Source organism: Carassius auratus, chromosome 16 (genome assembly GCF_003368295.1).
Source record: "Carassius auratus strain Wakin chromosome 16, ASM336829v1, whole genome shotgun sequence".
NCBI lineage: Eukaryota > Metazoa > Chordata > Actinopteri > Cypriniformes > Cyprinidae > Carassius > Carassius auratus.
The window spans coordinates 22,251,135-22,278,116 of NC_039258.1; the positions used below are offsets into that span (position 1 = coordinate 22,251,135).

Below are 26,982 nucleotides of genomic sequence, written 5' to 3' on the forward strand. Positions count from 1 at the left end.
ACGTGAGAGAGTGGGCGTCACTTAACTAGCGAATCAGCGAATCACTCGGCGGTGAATGACGGACCCAAGTCAACGCCCCTTTGCGGAGACTAACCAATAGCAGTAATGCTCGATTAATATTAATGAGCTTAGCCTTCGCCATATAAGGAAGACTCGGACTTAAATTCCCGGGAGACAGTTGTAGTTATACATAAGGCTGAATGACAATTGTAACCGTATAAACATTAATTATTAATGCATTATTTAAATTATTTAAAGTTACATGTATTGAGATTGAATTGAAGTGTATCTATTTAAATCAATCAATAAACATATGCAAACGAAAGTCTTGTGCAGCGTTGGTGGTTCTGGGTGAGTTCCTCTGAGACTTCCTCTCTGAGTCTGACCTGTCTTCTAGTTCTAGTGTGTGCACACAGGAGAGCAGCTCAGTGTGTGCTTGTCTGTTAGCTGTGAGAGATGGGAGACCTCCAGTCTCTGCGATTCTTCATCAGCGGTCTGGATCAGCGGTCTCTACCCCGCATCCTGCAGATCTGCTCTGGGGTCTATTTCCAGGGTAGGTTCTTATGATTTACATACTCTCTATTCCTGTGCATTCTGTATGAGACTTCCTCAAGGCATAAAAACACAAAACAAGAAGCAAGATAATACTGGTCTTCACCCAAAGTTTTTTGTCTTGTTTTGTTTGTGTGTGTGTTCCACTATGTCCATGCATATATTTTGCATTGTGTTTGTTAATAATTCTCCCAGTTGTATGTATCTTCCAACCATTTTTTTTTAAAAATAAGGAACAAGAATATTTGTTGAGACTTTGATTTTAGCCCCATAGATGTACAATGATGTAGAAATAATGACATTTTGAAGCTTAACTCTATTATTAGTTCTTTATATGGAGCTTTGACCCTGTATTAAACAGGCATGCACTTTTTAGAAACCTATGTGACTTGTCAAGTATATGATGCTGTTTCTGTTTAGTTTAGATCTGACTCATTTCTACATTGAAAACAGAGTGAAAAATAAAAATAAACAATGCGCATATGAAACCTTCAGTGCAAGCTGATGTGAAAGCGGACGAGCAGTCGAGTTTAGTCTCGTCCTACACTCTCTGTGACCCGACCCAAGACTGCTTCAAATAAACACAGTGTTCTTCATTTGATTAAATACAACATTGAAGTACAAATAAAACAAAGGCTGCGTACGATAATAGGAACTATGCCTCTTCACAGAGGAAGGTCGTATCATATTCAGACTCATTTTCAAATAGTTTCTCTTAAAAGAATATCTCCGGACATCTTTAAGGGTTTCGGAGCGTACATATACACGTCTACTGTGGAGGACACAGTTATCAGGCATTTTAGGTAGACATAAAAAATTAATTATATATCAATATTCCTATGAAATATGAGCTTTTATATGAAAATGTTGCTAGGGTATTACTCTTATTATTATGCTTATTTTTTTTATTACATGTTGCCTAAAGAACACATTAATATGGAAATATTAAGAGACTTTAAGCAGAAAACTGTTTATACAGTTTAAACTGTATCATTCTCTAATCTCTTTCATGCCATGAAGGAGAATCTTTGTGCAAAAGTTTGGTTCAGGTGCAAGTGTCCTGGAGCTGACAAAGTCCTGGGAATCTGATTTCTATTAAATGCAGGCATACAAAATACAAAATCTTTTTCCAACATTTTCGGGGGTTTTTTCGTTTGTTTTACAGAGGAACCTAGAATTATAGAAAAATAAATGGTCTGCAAACTAAAAATTTACTAGTACTGAATATATATATATATATATATATATATATATATATATATATATATATATATATATATATATATATATATATATATATATATATATATATATATATATATATTTTTTTTTTTTTTTTTTTTTTTCTTATCCTCAAAACAATGTAACTATGTAAAAACATTTTTTTTTTTTAAATAAATATAATTTTACAACTTTCATTTTATTGCAGTCAGGAGGCTATGACATGTTTTACTTTATGATCAAAGTTCATCTTAAAATTTTACAGGAAATTCGTATAAAATGAACCCAGGATATTATGCAACTAAGCCATGATGAAGTGTTATTGTTTTCAGGGTCCGTGTATGAGCTTTCAGGGAGTGAGGTGTGTTTATCTACTGGAGATTTTGTGAAGATCATTGGTCTAGAGCTCCTGTCTGTGTCATGTGAGGAGATCGACACTGGAACTTCCTTTGAACTGCCGACTGGATATACAGGTGAGCCCTTAAACAACAGCAAGGCGTTGCCAAGTAAATGAATATAACCTAGAGTTGAGGATTTGGACCTAGTGAAACCTCTTCTTACATTATTAAGTAAAAAGCTGGGACAGGATTCACATAGATTTAGAGTAAAGCATTGTTGAAATGGCAAAATGTGTTATTGAAGTGTTCTAATGTCACCAAACGGAATTTTCAAAGAAATAAAGATTGTTTTCAAACAGGTTTCCCAGCCATCGGACAGACATACAGATCTTTCTTATCCTATCCATACATCATTATATCATGCATAGATGTTCAAAACAAGCAACGCTTTAAGTTGAGATCATGCATTTAAAATCAAATAATAGGGAAAGAAGAAATTATTACTAAAAACAATTAAATATTTAATACTTGTAAATATTTAAGTATTAAATCTCCAGGTGAAAAAGTGTACTTTCATAATGTACTTAAAATGCTTCTTAAGATAAACCTAAGGTCATTTAAGTCTTCTTAACTGGTATTTTGGGACACCATAAATATGAACTAAAAATGTGGATTTAACATACTATCTCTATTTAAAAATTGGATTTAGTTACCACTTGTAGTACAATCAATATTTTAGTTATTTTATTTCCCAAAATAGCAGTTGAGAACACTTAGATGATCTTAAATATGAAAGAAAATGCATGCATTAAAATACAGCACTTTAAATCCATTTTTTTACCCAAAGCAGTTGTCTATCCATAAACAAGACAGAACTTAAGTCTTCAAGGAGGAAGTTGTTCAAGGAAATTAATTTGTAGACTGAAAGCTAACTGGGGAAGTTTATTAACACACTGTGCATCTCTCTAGGTCACTTCAGTCTCATCGCTGAGGACCTTCCGTACAATACAATAGAGGAAATTGTGGGTTTGTGTCCTGTTGGAGTGGACGCCTGCGGCTCCTTCACCTTCATATGCCAAACCGAGCTGACTATAGACAACTTCACGCTATCTGCAGGAAAACAGCTGACCCTGCTGTCAGTGGAGGAGGCCAGGAATGGAGAAAGACTGGCGCGGTGTCAGGTGTTTGGGCAGAACATGGCCTCGGCAGAGATCCTGCTTCCCATGGACCTCAGAGGAGAGTTTTACGAGTGCCAGAGTGACCGTGGCTACTCTCTACAGGAAATCATGTCATCATCCAGACTGAGCTGTCGTCACTTCCGCAGTAAAGCAGAGAAGAACAGTGGAAGCACGTTGATTTTTAGCCCAGTGTATGAAATTAGTGCCATCATGCATAGTAAGTACAACAGTGTCCCTCTTTAAATATTTGTCAAGTCTTTGTCCCGTTGACAGGTTGCTGGTGCCAAAGCCAGATCCATAATTTTCCAGCACAGATGATGCATTTTTTAGCACAGGAAGTTAGCATCACCCTGGTTCCTTCATTGGTTTTTGGATTATTGCAGAAATTAAGATGTGACAATTTGGCCACTTTTTAGCAATTGCCATTTTAAAGCCAAGTAAAATGTTTAGAATGAAACGTGAAAATATCTTGCACGACTTGTGTGAGCCACAGTCCTTATTTCACCCGTTTACCCAAAAACCCCTTCAGAGACCCATTGACTTCCAAACAATGGAACCAGAAGAGCTGCACTTCTAGGCTGCTTGATCTGAGAATGTGAAGTGCACTTAAAAGACTGTAATTTTTAATTCTAGTTTGGTGAATTTTACTTCATTTATTAGGATTCTTATCTATTAGCTATTTGTATTATATTTTTGCTCTTAATTACTGACGTGTGAACGCAATTCAGTTTTTATGTGAAGCATAAAAATGACAAATAAAAGGAGTCTGAATCTGCTAAAATGTGAAATAGTTTCCAGGTTTTACATTCACATTTATTCATTTAGCTGACGTTTTTATCCAAAGCGACTTACAATTGCTATATATGTCAAAGGTCGCACGCCTCTGGAGCAACTAGGGGTTAAGTGTCTTGCTCAGGGACACATTGGTATCTCACACCAAAGGCATGTGTCTTATCCACTGCGCCAACACCACCCAGAAAAATTTGGCCTGCAAAAATACATTGTTACTTTTCACCTTTTATATATAAAAAGAGTAAATTGCCAACTAGTAACGAAGCTCCACTTCTCATAGAAACCATCCTTGTCCTGAAATGCATTGGGTGTCCATTGGCTGGTTCATCTTGCCCTTTGATAAAATATTCCATATATATATATATATTTTTTTCCCCTGTGATTTGTAATGATCCAAGCAATGTTTAAGATTCTAGTATTTTCCCATTTAAGAAGATAGGAGTTGGTTTTGCATGCCTGGAGAAACTACCAGAAGAAGCAACAGAAGCAACTTTATAATATAATCAGCAAAGCAGTCTGAAGTGGAAATTAATAACTTCTGAACATTGCATCAAAAGCAGCATGGAAATTAAATAAAATTACTTTTTTGGCGAGCTCAAAGAATGGTTTGCAGATCCCCCAGTCAAGCACTATGTTGGTTGAATAGGGCTATCAGTCTTCACTCAATACCTACCAGTAGAGTTTAGCTGTAACTAACACACTTGGACTAATCAAGGTCTTGGGGTTTACCTGAAAAATACAGGCCAAAGTGTTGGAGCAGATTTGGAGTCCTCCATGATTGGGACTAAGTACACCTGTCATAGAACAGAGGTGTCCAGTCATGCTCCTGGAGGGCAATTATCATGCTCCATCCTAATTAAACACATCCTAATTGAGGATTACTAGAAAGATCCAGGCAGGTGTGTATGGAGCTAAACTCTGCAGGACACTGGCTCTCCAGCAGCAGGAATGGACGCTCTAATCATAGAAGCTTGATGCATGGAATACATGTTTGTTAATGATTTTCTTTCTGTCCTTCTTTTTACATATAGTGAGGAAGAATGTAGTCAAGTTCCCATCCAGCCTGGAAGTGGACGTCGAGGACGTGACAGAACAGTTCCCAGATTTAGTTTTCATAACCCCGCTATCAATGACTGAAGTTGCGAGTCAGCCAGCGCAGTCCTTCCCGACTATGGCAGAGATCCTTGATGCCCCAGAAGGCAATCAGTTTTTTAATTGCAGCTGGTTCCATGAACTGCAAAGTGGCAGGCAGCTCGTGTTACATGCGTGTAGCACAACAACAATGATATTAGCCTCGACTCCAAAGGGGAGGAAGGGAAAACAGTACTTCGTCATCTCCAAGAGCTATAATGGACGAATGAGAAGAAGGGCCCGGGAATTTGAATCAGTGTATGAGCTATACTTGGCATCCTCTCAGACTCCAGGACTGAAAGTGAGCGTGACCCGTCACTGCGAGGCGGTGGAGGAAGAGGGAATCCCTGCGCTCAGTGTCGGAGAACAGCTGGAGGTTTTGGGAAAGGCGCCAATGGATGGAGCTGCTCAGAAAGCTGAATGTTTAATTTGCAAGCGGACTACGGAGGTGGATGAGGACGAGGATGAGGAAGATGAAGACGACAGCGAGGAAATCTCTCTGCCACTGTTTATGGCAGGTCACTTTGTGGAAAAGCTTTCAGACAACAAGAAGTATAAATTAACAGACTTAATAAGCAGCACTTTGCCTCTGGATGTTAAAGTGGTGACTCGGGACAAAGAGCTAGAAAAAGATCCGCTGATGGGGTTACCAGCACTTCAGCTTGAGGAGACTTTCACAGAGACTATAGTGTTGACAAGTCTACCAAATCAACCAGACCGCTGCTTTGAGCTGCCAGTACGCTGGATACAAATGTCTCTGTGCTTCACCTCCGATCATCTGCCGTGGTCCACGTCCCCAGAACGTCATGTAGAGACAGTCACAGAGGTTACTGAGAAATTCTACTATGAATATCATAAACTCGTGAGCAAAATTGAGGAACCACCTCCTCGTCCACCAAAGAGGAAGCCATCCACTGCAGAAGTGCCGAAGAAGTCCAAATCTAAACCGAAATCATCAAAATTAAGGAGTGCCGTGACCAAACAGCTTGACAACCTTTCGCTGGGTGAGAAAAAGGAAAAACGAGCTCCTGCTCCGCCTCTGCCTGAAGATGTAAGCATGCACTTTTTATTTCACCCACTACAACAGAAATGCAGCGTTCAAACACCAATACCAAGGTTTCATAACGAGTCATTCTTAGATGGGCTATTCGTTTTATCTATTACTACATTTTCTGAAATTCCCCTCTGTGGTTCATGTTAATTAGTGATGGAAAAATTGCTGATACATTTACATGAAACCGTTAAAAGTATGGCTCATCCAAAAATATGATCATCCTGTTCCCAATCCACACAGCTTGCTTTGTGAAACAGATGATGTTTAGCAGAATTTCTAACATGCTCTTTGCTTTACAATGAGAGTGACTCAGGATAGATGCGTTCAACCTCCGATACTGACAAAATATCACGTAGTCTGTTTTTGGTTTTGGGTCAATATGAAGCACTAATACTCCTTTATTGCTTGTTTAAACATACAAACTGTTATCCATAAATAGAGGTCTAGACTGCATAATTGATCTTTAAAGGTATTTCTAAAGGTAATAACAAATGCAATAAAAGACAAATAAGATTTTTTTTTACAATTTGTGACAGAAATAACCTTTAGCTCTATGCAATGAATTAATTTCGAGTAATAAGACACTGTAGGACTGTTACCAATTAAATTAAATCAGTTTATCAACACAATCCATATGCACACTGTAGTGCTGCGTCTGAAGATTATCACAGCAATTACAACTGCATAAAAAATAACATTTTGAATACACAAATATTAAATGATGAAAAGAAGTACAGATAATTCAGGAATAAAACAAGACGGTCTTGAAGTCAATAAATCATTCACTCAACTGATTTGTTCAAAATGCAGATGCACTGAAGAATAAAAACCCCACTGGCGTAATTCATAGTGAATTGTTAAAACTTTCACTGCAGACTTACAGCACTGTGGTCAAATGTTTAGTGCAAACTTAAGGTACAGATTCGGACAGCATCGCACTAGTTGCATGAACTAGTTGCACTTTATCTTTGAAGCTTGACGGTTTCCTTCATTTTCACTGTGTGAGCAAGAGCATGTCATTCATCATGGCATGTCAATGGTGAGTTTTTGGGGGAATTATTGATACATGCATAACTCACCATCGCTATAAAGTCTTTTGCAAGCACCGTGTGGGATGGTAACCATGCATGCCAGTATTACTGAACAGAAACACAAACCATCATCACGTTCCTCTTTTCTTATTTGTTTAGCTGGCTCAGCAGCTTATGATTTTTTTTTTTTAATTTTCTGCAACACCATTAGACTCTAGAGCTGCCCCCTCCACTGTTGCCCCGGAAAGCCTCTTCAGCAGCTCACAGCGTCACGGTGCACAACACGTATGTGAAAAGCCCCACAACAGCATACAAATCAGGTTCGTTTTGCATTTTAAGATGTTTGTTGCTAGCTATATATTTGGAACGGCCCATCAGGGAGCTGAAATAGTGTATACTAATCTATTCTTCCCTTTTCTTCCTCCAATAACAGCACAGGGACTCTCGGACGCTGACCTCGACTCTGAACATGACTATGAGTCTATCGAACATTCATTTAAAAACCCACACGAAAGCTTGTTTTATTAGCTCAAGGACACTTGTATTCTGCGGTCTTCATAACAAGGCGTGCCAAAGAAACCAGAGAATAAAAAAAGAAAAAAGCACCAGCTAATACGAGTCCCCTCTGCACCGAAACATTATGCTAATATGAAATACTTCAGACGACACAAGGTTTAACAAACAGAACATTTATTGTAAATCATGTCCTTTTCACTGCTTTTTATTACAGTATGCTGAACTTGAACGAAAATAGCTTTATATGAGTGTGCTTTTATTAAAATGACCAAAACTAATTGAATTTTTTATTTTTTTCATGAACACTATGTAGATCTGACCACAAAGGTGATTAGGCTTCATTGTCTGTTGATCTGAAGTGGTCCTCATCAATAGTGGAGAAAATGTGTCCTTCGTTGCTGAGAAAATCCACAATTTGCCTGTAAAAACGAAAGGAGAAGTGAGAATCAAGCCGGAGTGAAAAGAACTGGTGTTAGGTGATGAGGTGCAGCCGACAGATATTAGACTCGGGCCTGGGCTTGTGTTTTTAGACGCCTTTTCACACAGTTGACTTGGTTCAGCATTACATAGAAAGAGTTTGACAATCATTTGCATATTGCAATCTGCGAAACATCTGGTGGTTAAAAATTAAACGCAGTTTCAAATAAAAGCAGTTCCTTTGAACTTTCTATTCAAAGAATTCTAAAAAAAACCAACAACAAAAAGAAAAACTATCATCATGGTTTGCACACAAATTTAAGGCAGCCAAGAAACTTAACATTTATAATAAGAACCATTATTAGTAGCTACTGCTCAATTATCATCAATTATGATTGGCAAAGACTAATGACACTGAAATTAAAATGGAAGTTACTTTAACCTGTAAGAATATTTTACAAGATCACTGTTTTTGCCGTTTATGAATAATTAAATGCAGTTTGGTGAGCATAAGAGACTTCTTTCAAAAACAAAAACGTGATTTTTTTTAAACTTAAACGGTAATGTGAGTTATCAGCTCCGCTTTACTGATTTATTACTGTTTTTGCCACTTTAGGTTTGCTAAAAATGTCACTTGTGTATGTCTAAGAGCACATGTCTGTGAATAATGAGAAACACTGAGCGGTTATGAGTCGCTAACATCTCAATAGTTGCTTAGGCTGGTCGTTTTCTCACGCAGGTGAGACTTTATCATCAGTTTAGCACTCATATCTGCTGTCAAGATCATCTCACACTTGTTACGTGTTACTAATTCTAATGGTCAGAAACGCGGACTGCACATAGCACTTTTTTTGTGTTGTTGCACATTTGTCACATTGCTGAATTTCTCTGTACTGTTGCTTCATCATAACTACAAAAACAGCCAGATAGACGGCTTAGTAACTTATATTAATTTTAACTGTTGCCGTTCATCAGCATTGTTATCTACGGAGATGGTTATTTGTGGTCAGGTTTTTTTTTTAATAAAAGCTCCTTCCTGATGTGCACGTACATCTGTTGTGGTTTAAAGAGGACTATACATTTTAAAGGTTTCTGTTACTTTTGACATCTAACTTCATGCTGTTCTTCAAGTGATTATTGAACCCTATTAAACTTAAATCTTTTTACTAATTTACTGTTTCCAGGCACAAATGACCAGCCTTTGAAAAACTGCTTGTACAACTCTCATTATGTTGTTTTATGGCTTAATCCTGGATTCAATGTTCTTTCAGTTAGCTTTGGTATTGCGCTGCTTTGTGGCTAATAGTAGGCCTCATTGATCTGAGCTCATGCACCCCAGTTTCTGAGTAAAAAAAGCATTATTTCTAGATCATTTTGGCAATGTTCACTCAAGCTGAGATGCATACATTCAGATCAATGAAGCCTAAGATCAAACAGTTCCTTAAGGAAATAAAAAACCTGTGCGGACTCAAAGAAAACAAGTTGAGAAAAAATGTAATCATGATTTGGTGACAAAATAGAATGAAATATGCAGAAGAAATTTTGGTACGCCGGTCATTTTTAACTGCAACCAAGTACATATATATTTTTTGGGGAAGTTGTTATACCCTTTGAGGAAACTCAGTAAGTTGATGTCCACTGCGATAACTAGCATTTTTAGGAAAATGAAAATCCTCTCGTGGAACTTGACATGAGGGTTAACAACAAAATAAAAATGTGCATTAAAAGAATGAAACGGATAGAATTTGCTACGGATTTGAAAGGTACAAAGGCTAAACTGAAAATACAAGTCAATTTGAAAACGGAAAAAAAATATCAAAAGTAAATTAAATACAAAACTGTGATATCTTTGTTAAAGACCGAACTAAAAGCAGAAAGATGATGAAATACCATTTCTAAATTAGGACAGAAATAGTCTCATAAACTGGGAAACAAACCACCGAGATTAAGATGAAGCTCACATGAACACAGACAGAAAATAGAGGAAGCCTCTTCAGGGAAATAAAGGACATGTTTTCTCAAAGCTCACTTGGCTTCAAAGAAGAGAAACTGAAACTAAGAAAGAGGAAGAGCCACGTCAAAGGCCCACCACAGAAGGCCTTCCTGGTAAGAGTGGCGTCCCAGGAGGAGAGGTCTGTACCTGATGACCGTGACGCTCATGCTGCTCAGCTTCTGCTTCAGGTCCTGCATGCTGATGCCTTGAGGCTCGTGACAGCTCTTGATCAGACCCAGAACCTGCAGACACCAGAGCACACATCAGAAAAACAAACACTCTCTTTGAGGAATACTAATGTTAAAAAGAACCGCATTTAGAAAACAAGCAATTTAGGTCTTTAGGATCACTTTCTATCGATTTAACATCCTTGCTGAAATTAAAAAATAAAGTAACCCTGAACCAGCAGTGAAAGAAAATTCAGCTTTGCATCACGGGAATTAATTATTTTACAGCAAGTTAAAACTGAAACATTATTTTAAATTGCAATGATATTTCACAATATCACAGTTTGAACAAATTAAATGCAGCCTTGATGAGCAGAAAAAAAAAGAAAAGTAGAAAATATTACTGATCCTGCACTTTTGAATGGCAGCGCACACGCACACAAACACACACACGTGCACACACACACACACAGTTCAACTCTTGTAGAATGAAGCATTTTTGACTCGCCTGATTCTGGTTGGCACTTAAACCATTGACTAACATCATATTAGCGCCAGAGTAACTTCCTGTGGAGCTCATGCTAGTGTGCACCGCGGGCATCATGTTCGTTCCTGCACCTCCTCCCATCTACAACAGAAACAGCTTTGATTAGCAAACACTAGTCACAACAGAGAAAAAAAAAATCATTCATGTAAACTCAATGAAATGGTGTAAGAGATTATATTATTTAACATATTTGATTATCTAGGGCTCTATGATTGTGGATGACTAAAATCAAACAGCTGTCCAGTTGAGTGATGATGTGGACGAGTGTGTGTGAACACTACACAGTAAAGTGCACTCTGTAGTCTGTGTGTCTCTGTTCGGTCTGCTGCACACACCAGTCTTTAGGATCGGCGGTCTGTGTAAAGGCCGATCTCCAGCTGATGTTGTGAGAGCGAGGCGTTGTAAGCGAGCTGCACGGTCCACACAGGAATTATCACTTGTACTCTTGAGGCAGTGTTGCATCCTCACTTAAGTTAATAAACTGCATTTCTTTTGAATTCTTGCCTGTGTTTGGTGAGATTTAATGTAGAATGTGGTGAGTAACTTGATACATCAATCTAGAAGTACATGCAAAGGAAAAAAATGTTTCTTCCATTTACTGTGTTTAAACACATAAAAGATTATATTAGCTACTGCACGGTGTAAAACCAGAACTGAAAGAGCATTTCCAGCAACAATGTTTAGACTTTAAAACTAAATAATGGATAAAAGCTCTGTTTGTAGTATAAAGCCTTGGATCAGGAGCAGACTCCTGTGTGAAAGATGCTAATGTACCACACATGGACTGCACTGCGTGTGTGTGTGTGTGTGTGTGTGTGTGTGTGTGTGAGAACCCGGTGTTAAAGACCGCCTCACATACAGCTCACAATATCAGGCTTGCGCTGTGTGTAAACTATTGTACAACAACTGCACGACTGTACAGAGCTTCTGCAGGATTTTAAGCTAAAATATAAGACTTTAAGACCTGCACAAATAAAATGAATACCATGTGAGCGGGGTATAGGGCAATGCCTATAAATTTTTTATTTTTTTATAGACTTTACTTAAACGTAATTATCAATAAATTAATATCAATTAATTAAATTAGGGTCGTGCGATATTGACCAAAATATATTTTGCTAATATTCTGTGATTTTATCAATAACGATGATTACACAAGTGTGTTATTGTGCTGATATCTTAGGGACTGCTGTGGACTCATGAATCTTTTGATATTCTTCATATTCTGTGCGCTCAGTTCACAGCAGTAATAGAAATTAATAATTTCCTACAAGTCTTAATGGGCCTTTTAACTTAAGCCATTTTTTTTTTTCCCCGAAAAGTTTGCACCATCTTCTCAGTCAAATTCTTACATTTGGGTTGTTACCAGTGTTGGTCATCATACTTTAAAAAAGTAATTAGTTACAGTTACAAATTACTTCTCCTAAAATGTAACCGAGTTAGTAACTCCGTTAAAACTCAGTAAAAGTAATTAGTTACTCAGCAAAGTAACTGTGACGTTATGTTTTATGTTCCAATCCATAATGCTATTATGTCATATAACATCTTTAATATATAAGATGTTAATATTAACTGATTGGATGATGAAAACACTAAGTATTTTAGAAATGTTTTATTTATTTGAACTCAATAGATTGCACCTTGCCATATGATATGCATAGAAATAAAACATAAAAAATAAATATTGAAAATTAAATTCAAGTGCAAAATTAAGACAAACAAATTTAAACTTGGGTAAAAAGAAACAAAGGGAAACCTGGCCATTAGTGCAAATCTCTGTAACTGTATATTAGGCCTAACGTTACTGCACAATGAACAGAACACTATCCAACTCTCATGGTGCGTTCACACCAGACGCAAATAGAGCGTCTGTCGCGAGTGATTTCAATGTTAAGTCAATGCAAAGACGTGAATAGACAACCTCCGAAAATCAGCGAAACACATTCTTAAATAGACGCTGTCTTTATAAATAAACCACATATTTGAGTTTAAAACGACTACATTCAACTACATGAAATACTTTTAAAACGAATTTATTCACACAAGTCGCGTCTGGTGTGAACACAGCATTAAATATTCATTACAGTAACATGTTAGCATGTGTTGATGTGAGGTGCAGGGAGGCACAGCCCACCCAGCCAATCATCATCGGATTTGCAACGGTGTCAGGCAGCTGATGTGTAGCCACTAGCCAAAGCATGACACCTTGCGCTTTATTCAACCAAACTGTAGTAACGCGACACTTTACATTCTCAGTAACGATAATGCCGTTGCAACAATGGGAAAAGTAATTAATTAGATTACTCAGTTACTGAAAATTTTACTAACGCCGTTATACTTAAACGCTGTTACTCCCAACACTGGTTGTTACCAAGCAAATTAAATCAGCATCAACAGAATTTATATTCTCATGCAGAGGAAACACAGAGGCTGCATTAGAAGAGACATTTACACACTGTTTAATGCACTCTGTGGGACATGGAATATACTTTAACCTGCCGTTACAAATGCATAAATATTGTTTTGATATTTTAAACTTAAAACACTGAAAACCGATGTTTGAAATCATTCAAACAGTAAGCAGCAGCAAGTCACTGTTAATAAGTCATTACGATTAAAACTAATCATTTAAACGTTTGATTCATTCAGGAATAAAATGGTCCTGTTTCGTGTTTGCTTTTCACGATATACTAATATTAAAATCACAAATTGTTAACCCTCTGGGGTTCTTCGGTCATTTTTGACCCGAAATATTTTTTTTTTAAAAATGTAAAAAATCGTAGCTTCATCGGAATGGTCCGAAACTTGGTGACTTTATTGGTACTTGGTATATGAACACCCAAAACAATTGGCGACAGGATTTCAAAAGTCTAAGTGGTCGTAAAAAAATAGCCACACTCAGGGTCTTCGGGTCAAAAATGACCCGCCATAGGAAATGAATGGGAAATTTGCAAAAATATGAAAATACTGAGTTTGTGTGTACAATATACAAATCAGCCATGATGCAGAAGAAAGGCACGCAACAGTGAAGGGGTGAATCTTTAAAAGTGCAAAACAGACAAAAAAATTCACACACACACTTATACACACAAAAACACACACACACACACACACAAATGAAAGTGTATCAGTACAAAAGCTAATTTTGGGAAATGTGTGAAATAAAAGCAATTATTCATCAATGTAAGAAATAAAGTGCACAGCAATGAAAGCATGAGGCTGTAAGCCATCAAGGTTGCAAAATAGACACACACACTCACACACACATAGGGAAATATGAGACTGGTGAAACTGTAACAGAGAAATGTGAGAATATGTGAAATAAAATCAATGAATCAAATAAAGGTGGAGACATTGGATCCAAAATGCAAAAGTCACACACCATGTCTCTCTCTTGAACACACACACACAAGCACGCGCGCATGCACGCACACACACACACAAACAGAGCACGGTCAAAGGATGGAATTCTTCCCTAGTAACCTCCAGGCCTATTCGAGCGACCCAGGCCCAGCGTGACACTTTTTTTTTTTTTTCTATTTTCCATTTACATGTACTGTTTGAAAATTATTATACGTTTGCTGTTATTTTTGTTTTTTTTGTACATAATTGCTGTTGGCAATTTTGAAGAGTTACTGTTCATTGAATTGCAAAAAAATAATTTTAATGGAAATGTTTATAATAAAAGGTTAATACAAATTTTATGATTGAAATTATGTACATTTTTTTTTAAAGTTAGAATTAAAACAATGGGTAACAAAATGCTTTCCATTTGTTCTCTTTCTAGTTCAATGTTCAGGTTTGACTGTATTATAAAGTAAAACTGGCACTTGAAATTACCATTTAAACCAACCAAACAAAAAAAAAAAACTTGACAAAAATAGTCTTTGAGAATCTGTGATTATATATTAAAATCCACAACCTGAAATAAATCACTAGAATTCACAAGCCTTTCTACAGAGTACATTCTCTATAGTGGTAAAAATGTGCTATTGCATGATAAAAATGCTTAATTTGTCCACCAGATGGCACCAATCTAATTTCAAAAATTGTTTTCTATAGGCCTTGGCTGTACTTTAAAATAAAATACAGCAAAAAATTTTAAAAAATTAAAAATTACATACATACATATACATATATATATATATATATACACACATATATATATATATATATATATATATATATATATATATATATATATATATATAAATTTTCTATTATATTCAATGGAAAAAAATGTATCATAATTATTGCATAAAAATTCATTATTATCATAAAATTCTCTCAAAACACCAAAAAAGAAAGAAAAAATATTATTGAACAAAAATACATTTGATTGATCTTACCCAAAAAAAGTATACCTGAATGCTGCCCTCCGGGTCATTTTTGACCGAAGGTCCTGAGTGTGACTCCTAAATGAAGAACCCCAGAGGGTTAAAACAACAATTACGATATTATCGCAGACCCTACAAATCACACAGCCCTATGTTTAGATATTTATAATGCGTTGTCTTCTTATCGATCCACCGGTTCACATTTAAAGCTCTGCGTGTTTGCAGGGTAAAAACATGGGGCGATTTTAGCATTAGTCTGAACTCTGAACAAAACAACAGTTGTACTGAAAATGCTCATTCATTCTCTGCAGCATGTGTAGCGTTTGGTAGAAATAAAACTGTTTCCTCGTGCAGTGCTCATTTTTATTTTATTAAATCACAGCCTTTTGGAGTTTAATCGTTACATTCAGCCATATTGCAATACCGTCCATAAATTTAAAGATGTCTTGAAATCATAATTAAGACTTTCTTGTACAATTTAAGACTTAAGACCCCAAGGAAACCCTGTTGTAAAAACAAAAAATGCAGTGCATGATTTAACATTTATGTGAGATGATGCCTAAAAAAAATCCCCTCCACCCCTCAAATTAAAAAATCCCCTCTTACAAGAGTCACCTAAGAGGGGAATTCATTAAAAAATTAAAGTCCTGAATAAATGTCTAAAATTCCTGAATGGAGTCTTAGAATAAATAATTCTAGATGATAAAAGAAGGCTTTAAAAAGATCACATCTTTGATTGTATCGGCAAATAGTGCTTTTGGTGATCGGCCTCAATAATCCTGATCCAGCATCTCATTTGAGAACAACTACCAGAATACATGTCAACTCAACAACCCATCAAAGTAAACGTTTGGTTTTACTTTTCAGTTTACGACAGAAATAAGTATATTACAGTTGCACCGTAGAATGCAGTTCTCAGTGTTCAAGGAAACAGTAAACCTTGAACACTGAGACCTTACTTTTTTTTTTTTTTATTAAATTAAAACCTTAAAAAAATATGATATTTATTATCAAACGTAAACCATAAATATTAAAATGCAAAGCACAGATGTCACGACTTTCAATTTTCTATTGCATTTCGGTCAATATATTACACTGCCCCTTTAACCCTCAAACCGTATTCACTTTATAGCCCTTAATCCTGTAATTGTGGACAAATGTGGGCACAGAGGACTCAGGTGTGATCCTATTTTTTATTTATTATAAATATTATATCACTGTCTTCAATAAAGTTTTGTCTATCCATTTATGGTGCTTTTTAAAAAAAAAAATTTTTACATTTTTGAATTTATTTACCTCAAAAAGTACCATATTTTCTATGTAAATTATGCTCTAAAGTAGATCATTGTGTGTGTGTGTCTGTGTGAGAGTGTGTGTGTGTGTGTGTGTGAGAGAGACAGAGGGTGATGAGCCAGGTGGATGATTGGATCATACCAAAAAACATGGTCATACATTAGCCCAGCTGTGTCATAGGCTCATTGAATGCATTGTTTGTGTGTGTGTGTGTATGAGTGTGAGTTTTTGCCATGATGAGAATGTTGTACAGGATCAGCCCTTCATTTGTGTGTATGTTAGATATGCATTGTATTGGATCTATTAATTTTTACAAAAAAACAAGAATGCTCTAAATTACAGTTTTTCCCATTCATTTCTATGGGTGCCCATTTTTGACCCAAATACAAGATTAAGGAGTTTTTTTTTTTTTCACCCACTTAACATCGTAGAATTGAGACAAAAAAATTTGTGTGTGTTCAGGAGGCAAACTTAGGAAAAGTAACCAAGTCTTGTACCGCTCAGATCAAGGGAAGTATTTTTTTTAAATAAATCAAAATTATTTTGCCCACATTTGTCCAGAATACGGTTTTAGGGTTAAGAGAAAGCTCTTATTAGGGGACTTCAACTCTTGATATTTGTAAACCGCAACCATGAACGCTTACTGCAAGATAACACAAAGGTGAAATGAAACATTTCCAGGATATAGCCAGTGTGAAAATAACTGAAGGCGATTATGCGTCAACGAGAAAAGCACAAACCATGTGCACAATTACTGCTGCATATTGACATTGTGCAACCCTACCAACTTGTTCTTAAAATATGCAAAAATACTTTGAAGAAAATGACAGAAAAGTGACTAGGTATTCATTAGGTATTAGGCTTGAGGTATTCGGCCAATCACAGTGCACTGGATAGACCGCTGGCCAATCAGAGCACACCTCGCTTTTCAGAACGATGAGTTTTGTCAAAAACAAAAACAGGAATACATATCAACTCAACAACCCATCAAAGTAAACGTTTGGTTTTACATTTCAGTTTACGACAGAAACAAGTATATTACAGTTCTCAGTGTTCAAGGAAACAGTAAACCTCTGTTGTGCAGCACTTTGCCTGCCCAAAAATGAAATCATTGATCAAACATCATATTACATTTTAAAAAATTTATGCGTTTGACTACCACTGTTTTTAATAATATAAATGTTAGAAAAGTGAAAAACAGAACCAATAAAAATGTAATTAGAAAAAAAAGGAGCATTATTGTTAAATAATTGTAATAAATTTAACTAATTAGACTATTCAAACTCAGGGTACAATTATTATTGCCATTATAATAAATATTTAATTGAAGTTTTCTGAATTAAATTACTTCCACATGGCCTTTTATTATCAAACGTAAACCATAAATATTAAAATGCAAAGCACAGAATGTTGGGTATTTTTTTCATATATTACATTATATAAGATTTGAATATCTTCCAGAGAGCATCTTGATCTCTAACATTGTGCTCAGGGGTGGGCGAACGGACGAGTTTGAAGTCTATGATCTACTTCAAGTGAATCATATTCACTAATAATCTTCATTATAAGGTTCAGGTTAAGAGCAATGATTGTCCACTAGATGACTGTGGCTGGTCAAATCACGTCACGTCTCCATGTTTCTTCCTCGCGTGGTGGCACATTCAAAAACAACGCAACGTGAGCTAGCAGTAATAGTGCGAAGAATCACATTTTAGTTTCAGATTACGATTTGTGCAGCACTCCGTTCCACTCCTTTAGATCGGTGTGTTTCGCTTCCCCAAAACCTAATGTCCAAATCAGTCCAATCATGTAATGTGACTAGCGTATAATGCAGTCTACTGTGGGGCATGCTTTATTTCAATAAGAGTTATTAAAAGCACATGAACTGCAAATGAAACATGTTCTGTGTGCACACTCCGACACGCAGCTAAACACAGACGAGAGAAGTATCCTTGGGCTTTCAGATGTGTGCATTAATGGTCAAATACACACAGAAATACGTCTTGAGTATTTATGTATAGACAGTCAGTTATGTTTTAAGTGAACAACTAGGCAAGAAAATGGATGAGTGTCAGTATATTAGATCAATTTCATCAAGTGTAACGCAAATACCTGCTACTGTCTGTGTCATTAATGTTAATTAAACAACAGAACACAAGATCACTCACTGCTCCTGAATTAATCCCTTTTTAACTTTAATAAGAATCCATGCATGTCTGATTCATATAGCTTAGCGTTTTAAAGTTTAACTCTGGCTTTAGTCAACATTTTGGATGATGTTTAATGCAATACAGTGTTTAAATTGTTCAAACAGATGGGGAATCTTTATAGTACCTCTTAAAATTGGGAAGATCATGATTCGGACAGTGATATGGTGTGAAAAGATGGTGATATGATATTTTGGGAAGATCGGTCACTCCTAATTCTGCTCAAAGGGATAGTTCACCCAAAAACTTAAATCAACCATAATTTTACAAAGCTACGAGAATACTTTTCATGCGAGACTTTTTTCAACAATTCGTCTCCTCCGCGTCACCCTATCGCTCCATTTTGGAAAGTATCACATACATAAACAACGTATGCAATGTACGTACGCGGATATATTGTTTACATAGTAACCCTGCATCGGCTTAATTCACGACCAAGCCCAACATGCACAAATAAGCATATCATAAATGTGATCTATGAGCTGCAGAGTGAGAGAAAAGCAGAAGGGTAGGGTGAGAAGGATATGTTAATCTCACCATGCTCTGTGGTTTGCTCTGCTGCATATGAGCGTTTACAACCTCCAGCATGTGTGAGGTGACTTCATTCATGTCCTCCAGCACTCGGACGCTGAACGCCACCAAAGACCGGTTATTCTGCAATGAGACCAAACACTCCTGGTTGGTGGTTCATACACCATTCACATATAAATATATCACTGAACATGTTCAGGGAGCCATGATGGATGGAGACCAATGGGCAAGTAGGGTACTCTATTTGAAGATAAACAAATGGTGCACAAGTTATGAGTTATGAACCTGCCAAAACTCCCAGCAGAGGAATATAAACGGTGATCTTGAATGAATGAAGTAAAAAAAATATTTAATTTCTCAAATCGAAGAAAGCACAGGAAATTATAATATAATGACATTGTGCAACAACTCCATTCACACTTACACATGTAAGCACATATCCAACAGCACTTTAATTAAGATTGTCATCAATTGCACACAAGTTCTCACCTGAAAAGAGCGGAGGTTGCCCGAGACTTTGACATAAGAGCCTGGAGGAATGACTGAGTTATCCACACCCATGTCCTGGAAAAACAAAAAGACTTATGAATAAACATTCCCAAACTTCCTTTAATCAGTCAATTTCCATGACTTAGGTTTCTGAATAAATAGATTTAAACAATTTCATCAGGGTTTCCGCATTTTATGAAGGAACAGTTATTTGAAGTATAAAAGACAAAGTCAGAAGTCTTGTTTTATGAGAAACTTGATTTAACCAAGTGTCTGTCAATGAGCTTAGAAAAATGCACTTAATTCAAACAGAAAATAATGTTTCATTCCCCAATGACAGGTATCTGTTCTTATTTGAAGCATAAACTCAACTGTGTGGAGATGTTATAAATTTGCATCTCAAGTGAATTAAAGTACCTGAACTTTAGGACGTTGAGATTTTGTTACAAAAATTAAATACTGAGGAAGATATTTTCACAATGGATGAAACATTTATTGCTACGCCAATAACTTAAGCCTTTCTGCTCAGATTAAGATTTTCTAAAGGCCTTTAGTGTAAAGACAAAGTGCGAATTAAAACTTATGACCATTTTAAGACCTGCAGAAACCACAGAAGTTGCACTAAAAAAGGACACATTTCTAGCTTGTCTAGCAAACACATCTGAGGATAACCAGACAAATCTATTCACTAAATGTCCATCACTTTATTTACTCATTGCAGTGCCAGTTTTGTATCATTGGGATACTATTTTAGTTATTTTAACATTTTCATTTTCAGTAGTTGTGTTTGTCATTGTTAACGGTTCTTGATTGTTTAAATACATCTATATAATCTGAAAACTAGCTGAAATAAATGTATATTTAAACTTTCAAGTAACGAATATGATTGTTAATGGTTTCAGTTAACTACAAACTGAATCTCAATATGATCGCAGCTCTGGAAGCCATCTGAAGCGGTACCTCGGTGTCGATCCACTGCTTCACATCCATGGGAGCCGCTGTCATGTCATCCACCTTATACTGGATGTTGATGGTGGATTTATCAGTGCTTCTGATCACACCGACAATAGTTACCTACACAAATCCAGACGAAAACAAAAATAAAGGGCCTGTGTGTAAACATATTAGGGATATGCTTGCACAAGTACATCAGCCACGAATGCTTGCACAACTACTTTCCTGTTTCATCATGACCCTGCCGTGGGACCCTATGAAATCACTTATTTTTACCAAATTCTGTTTTTTTCCCTCCCCATTTTAATTTTTCTGGATTCTGTTTTCCCCCATTAAATCTTTTGGATGGGTTAAATGCAGAGCATCAATTCTGAATAAGGGTCACCACAATTGGCAAATGTCACGACTTTCACTTTTCTATTGCATTTCTGTCAATATATCATCCTAAATATTACACACTGCCCCTTTAAGAGAAAGCTCTTATTAGGGGACTTCAACTCTTGATATTTGTAAACCGCAACCATGAACGCTTACTGCAAGATAACACAAATGTGAAATGAAACGTTTTCAGGACATAGCCAGTGTGAAAATAACTGAAGGCGATTATGCGTCAACGAGAAAAGCAGAAATCATGTGCACAATTACTGCTGCATATTGACATTGTGCAACCCTACCAACTTGTTCTTAAAATATGCAAAAATACTTGGAAGAAAATGACAGAAAAGTGACTAGGTATTCATTAGGTATTAGGCTTGAGGTATTCGGCCAATCACAGTGCACTGGATAGACCGCTGGCCAATCAGAGCACACCTCGCTTTAAAAAAAAAAACAACCTGTTTCAGAAAGATGGGGCATAAGGTTGGGATAAACAATATCGTACAGTATGTGGACAATGTGTTTTTTTAACATTAAACCACATAAACACATTGCATAACACCAAATACACAAAATTATGTTTTTAGCAACTTTATATGACCCCTTTGAAACATTTAATTGAGATGATAAAGGGGTGAGTTTGTTCACGTGTGGTCGGTTCGGAGCATCATCACACACTCACACATACTGTGGCACTGTGGTATATCAAGGATAGTTATTTAGAGAAGTGGATCTACGATACACAAGCCACCAACAGCGTCCTCAGGCGGTACACAGAAAAACACATTTTTAAAAAACATTTTATCCACATAGATCTTTGACTGTTCGGAGGTCTGCTGGTACAGACAACTTGGCCTTTTGCCTATTCTAAGTATATTATTGTAAAATATTGTATTTAAGCAAGTGCAAGATTACTACTTTTCTAACGATGATTTGACTATGATGTTTCAGCATGCTTATAGGTATGGTCTTTCCTCCTGCACTGCAATGACACAAATGTCGGAAAGCTGGCTAACATCAATTGATAATTCAATGCTAGTGGGTACACTACCACTGGACTTCAGTGCTGCCTTCGATGTGATCGACCAAGACATTTTGATTTCCTAACTTATTAGTTATGGTTTACTTCCTGAGCAATCAAGTGGTTTAAGAGCTATTTGTTGGAGAGGTCGCAAAGAGTTTATTTTAATGGTGCATTATCTTGTAGCAAGTCCCTGGATTTGTGGTGTTCCTCAAGGAAGTTGCCTCGGACCTTTGTTATTTTCAATTTTTACAAATGATATGCCGTATATACTCAGTAAGGCTACACTGACTATGTTTGCTGATGATACTACTCTTTATTATGCAGCCCCTACATGTTCAGAGCTTAATCAGGTTCTGTCTTGTGAGATTAGCAAATTGTATAACTGGATCAAAACAAATAAACTTGTTCTAAATATTTCAAAAACTATGAGTATAATATTTGGTTCTAAGTATAGATTATCTGATAATCCTAAAATTAATATACAAGTAAATGGTCAAAATATACAGCAAGTAAAAAAGGTGAAGCTTCTTGGACTTTGGCTTGATTCCACATTGTCATGGTCTGATCACTTTAACACAGTTGTTGCTAAAATGGGTAGAGCTGTTGCAGTTATGTGTAAATGTGCACAGTTTCTAAATTCACAGCTGTTTAGTCGGACTCCTAAATTTCTTTATGATAATATAATTTACTATTCAGATAAGCATTCACATTACACAAGAGAGGCGAATAGATCTCTTTACCCCTACCTAAATCTGACTCTATGAAGAGGACCGTGTTTTATAGGTCAGTTGTGTTTTGGAACAATCGTCCAGTTGGGGTTCGTGAAATCAAGGGGAAAAACTGGTTTTAAAAAAAGACTAAGACTGTATTTGTTTTCAATATCATAATATTATATGCATTGGTTGAGTGAGGCTGTATTATGTACTATGTTGTTTTTCATTATTTTATTATTCTTTTAATTAGTACTTTTTGTATTGTTTTTTTTTCATGTGTATTTACATATGATATATTCAGGAGTAATTGTGATTGTAATTATTGGGTTTTGTATGTATTGTTTGGACCCCAGGACTAAATCAGAATAGGATTCAGAATGAAGATGAAAACACAGATGGAGTGGATCACAGTCCTAAAACACGTCCTTGGTCAACATTTCAGTCAGTAACAGAAGGCCGTTTTCATTTAGATGTGGTTTAATGTTTGATGATTGCACAGTTACATCTGCGATTGCTTGTTTCTGGTTCTTCTTCACCTGTGTTTCAATCCAGAGATTCAGTACTCTTTTATAAGATTTGCAATAGCGCCTCCTACTGTATAACAACGATAACATGGAAAGACGGAAAATTCTGTCGGGGCGGAAAAAGGAAAAAGAAAAAGGCGGAAAAAGGCGGGGAAAGAGTTAACACTAAGTATAAACGAGGCCCTGGTTTTAAAGAAAAAATAATCAAAGTCAAAGATGAGGATATTGATCCCTGAGAACTAAAGCAGTGGTGTCTGAGGACTAAAATAAAAAAGGAGACAACGAGATGGAGACATTTGAGAGTACTGGTGAAAAAATAAAAATAAACATTATTTGACAAATATTATCAAATAATACTTTAAAGGATGAGATAAAAAAAAAAAAAGATGATATTCACCCTCTGTTGTGTTTTATGATTTAAGTTAGTAAAATAGAGTAGATAACTTGATGGGTCGAATAAATAATATATTCAAAGCAATTAAGTATATGGGTTTATATAATATTAAAACAAAGTGGGAAACTGAATTAGATGATAAAATAACAGAAGGAGACTGGAAACAAAGTTTAAAAGAAAATGTAAGAATCTCCACATTGGCAAGAGTATGCTTGGAAAATTAATTAATATGCTGTGTTTTATAACACCAGAAATATCTTCCAAATATAATCACTTATCTTCAGCATGTTGGAGAAACTGTGGAGGACTTAAAGCCCATTATACTCAAATATTGCAAAATTAATACAATTATTTTGGACAGAAGTAATTCAGGTAATAAAATAAATTTTTAACAAATCAAATGTATAATAAAAGGTACAAATGATAGTTTGGGGTATAGGGCTTCCGCTGTTATTAAAGATGAGTTATAATTATTTAGAGCACTGAGAATTACAGTTTTTAAAACAATAACAACATTTTGGAAAAAGGCAAGAATCTGCCTTTTTAAATGATTAATAATTAGTTAAAGTTGATAGTATTTCTTTGTTACTGAAAGAAAGTAAAATATAACTAGACTAAGTGATCCAACTCTGCCGTGTCCTCTATCAGTAAGCTACGCAATGAACACTGATCAAATGCGTTATTCTCTACATTTCATTTCGACTTTTTTTTCTCAAAACACAACGACTTTATTCTCGAAATTTAACGAGTTTAATCTCGCAATATGATGACTTTAATCTCGAGATGGTTTTATTATTTTATTATTATCGCTTGGCCCCAATCCTCTTCCATACATTGGTGATGGGTATTATCACAAAAGAAAAAAGAGAGGAAAGAGAAAGTAGAAGGAATAATTAGAAACAATAATGAGTCATATATTTGTATGTATATTCTTGGCCGAAGCCTTACAAAATGAAACACATATTTCGATTAACACCAGCGTACACTAGGGCTGTCAAAATGGCTGAAAAAAAAAAGATAAAGTTCAGTCAAATTTGGAAAATTCTGTGCACAGTAATCATCAGAACATCTCTTCACCCATCTCTGAAAATCTTCCTGCAGATGCTCATTTTAACAGGTGTTAATTCAAGCAGGTGATTACAGCACATGGACGAACATCATGGCTTCGACGAGCACCTCCGCTGTGATAAAGGTGTATTGGGTGACTGAGCTTGTGTTCCCTGACTTCGATGGAGATGCATGTAATCAGACTGACCTGTGCGATCTCGACCTCTCCCACTCTGAAGACGTCCTCGGCCTGCACCGCAGACATCAGCTGGGATACGGTGCAGGGAACGATCTGCTGCGCTCGAGCTCTCTGCACAACACACAGCACACTTTACTCTCACCCTGCCCCAGTGCTTTAGTCAACTTTATACAGTTTTTTTTTTCTTAGCTTTGATTTACTTTGATTTCTGTTTAGTAATTAACCAGTCATTAGTATTTCCTTTAGGTAGCTGCAACACCTCAGATTTTCAGGTTTCATATTTTACATATATTAACTTTTTCATATTTCATTTCAAATTATTGCAAGCTATCTTAATAGTTTTAGGCGGAGTTAGCAAAAAACAACACTGTTCCCAAGCCAGAGAACTCATCATCAGTATTTTGGTCTATTTTCTGAAGAGACAGACTAAATATAATAAACATTTAATGGCACTGAATAGGTTATTTTCGTTGTGGCGAAACACTGCAGGTGAACAGGGTAAAAGAAAAAGCTAATTGTGATCACCTTACTTACTAAGTTGATTGATTACATTGATAATTGCAAACAGTTTTCTAAAATGGTATGTTTAAATAAGTAATGGAGATATGCCCTAATTTGCATACATTTCTAGAACAAAAATCTGAACACCGGGTGAAGTCTATTTAAAAATTCTCGTCTAATTTTTTTTTGGATATTAGAGTCAAATGTTTTTACAGAGGGAGTTCTGGGTGTCTCTTTTTGTCACTCTATAATTCAGAAACTACTTTGAACAGCCGCAAAACTATATATTTTCACAATTTTGGGGGGAATAGAATGTTGTATTTGATCAAGAAAATTATATATGAACATGTATATGAACATGCCTTTGTAAAAAAATTTAGATTACAGAAAGGAGTAAATATGTAATGTTTGGTGTGTGTAAGTGCCACTGAAGTGGAGATTTATGGCTCAGTGTTGGAAAAAAACTCATTTTGAGAAGACGGTCTTTAAAAATATGTATTGTACTTGAAATCTATCAACACAGTGCTATATAAGAAATAGTCAAGTGTCTTTTGTAGGGTTTCTTTCCATTACTCTGAAAAAACACTTTATGAAAAGCCAAAAAGCCCAAAATCAAAAAATTGACAGGTGCGTGAAAAACTGTTTACCTGCAGTGTCTTCCCTTCAAGTAAAATAACTGAATATTAGAATAATAATAACTCATTTTAGAAGAACATTTCAGACGGCACTTAGAGGTTTTTATATCTGAACTCATCATTTGTATTCTTATTCTGCTTTTGTTGAGTTATATATAATCCATGCACACAGACAGGTTTCATACAGAGTCGAGACTGAAGATACTGACCCCTTTCTTGTCTCCTCCCTGAGAGGCGGCTGGAGACCCGAATCCTCCTGGAGACTGAGTGTATCCAGACACATTGGCCTCACCGTATTTACCTGAGAAACACAGAGAGAGTTTATATTTCCATCGAGAGCACTGCATGTGTGAACCGACATCGACATGTTCACAGTGAAGCAGGACTGTAGCTCGAGTAACAGACAACAACACGATGCGCTCTCGAGAGTTGAATTAGCAGTTAGCAAAACTCAGCAAGCTAGGAGCCACCGTTTGTTAAACATAAACACAGATCATTACTGAAACAAATACCTTGGTTCCACATTTTATTCGTTAATGTTTTTCTCCGGAACACGAACTTGATCGATAACACACTGGAAAATCTCCCGCCACTGCCGATCGCGCACTGCTTGACGTCACGAGTAAGTCCGCGCGCTGAAAGTGCGCACGCGCGTACCAGCAGTACCGCGAAAGTCCTTCAGAAGATTACAGATTTACTTTTTTCTTTTAAAACTAAAACTTTTTTCCCTCAACAAAAGACATATTCTGACCCCTTTAAATATTTTAAAACTAATAAAAGACGCCTAAAACGTATGGTGATTTGTTTAAGATTTAATTTCGT

At 36.1% G+C, this 26,982-nt stretch overlaps 2 protein-coding genes across 2 annotated transcripts; one reads left to right on the forward strand and one right to left on the reverse strand.

Annotated features, from left to right (window-relative positions):
• Positions 1-41: 41 nt before the first annotated feature.
• On the forward strand, positions 42-9,267 carry themis2 (thymocyte selection associated family member 2). The gene is made up of 6 exons (XM_026284760.1): positions 42-553; positions 2,106-2,246; positions 3,081-3,506; positions 5,113-6,263; positions 7,509-7,617; positions 7,731-9,267. Exons 1-6 carry the CDS (start codon positions 457-459, stop codon positions 7,823-7,825), a joined length of 2,019 nt encoding a protein of 672 aa, XP_026140545.1. The 5' UTR covers positions 42-456; the 3' UTR covers positions 7,826-9,267.
• rpa2 (replication protein A2) lies at positions 7,971-26,808 on the reverse strand. The gene is made up of 9 exons (XM_026284762.1): positions 26,673-26,808; positions 26,370-26,461; positions 25,034-25,135; positions 20,755-20,868; positions 19,795-19,869; positions 19,312-19,428; positions 10,899-11,018; positions 10,371-10,465; positions 7,971-8,232 (listed from the first exon to the last, which is right to left on the reverse strand). Exons 1-9 carry the CDS (start codon positions 26,683-26,685, stop codon positions 8,145-8,147), a joined length of 816 nt encoding a protein of 271 aa, XP_026140547.1. The 5' UTR covers positions 26,686-26,808; the 3' UTR covers positions 7,971-8,144.
• Positions 26,809-26,982: the final 174 nt, after the last annotated feature.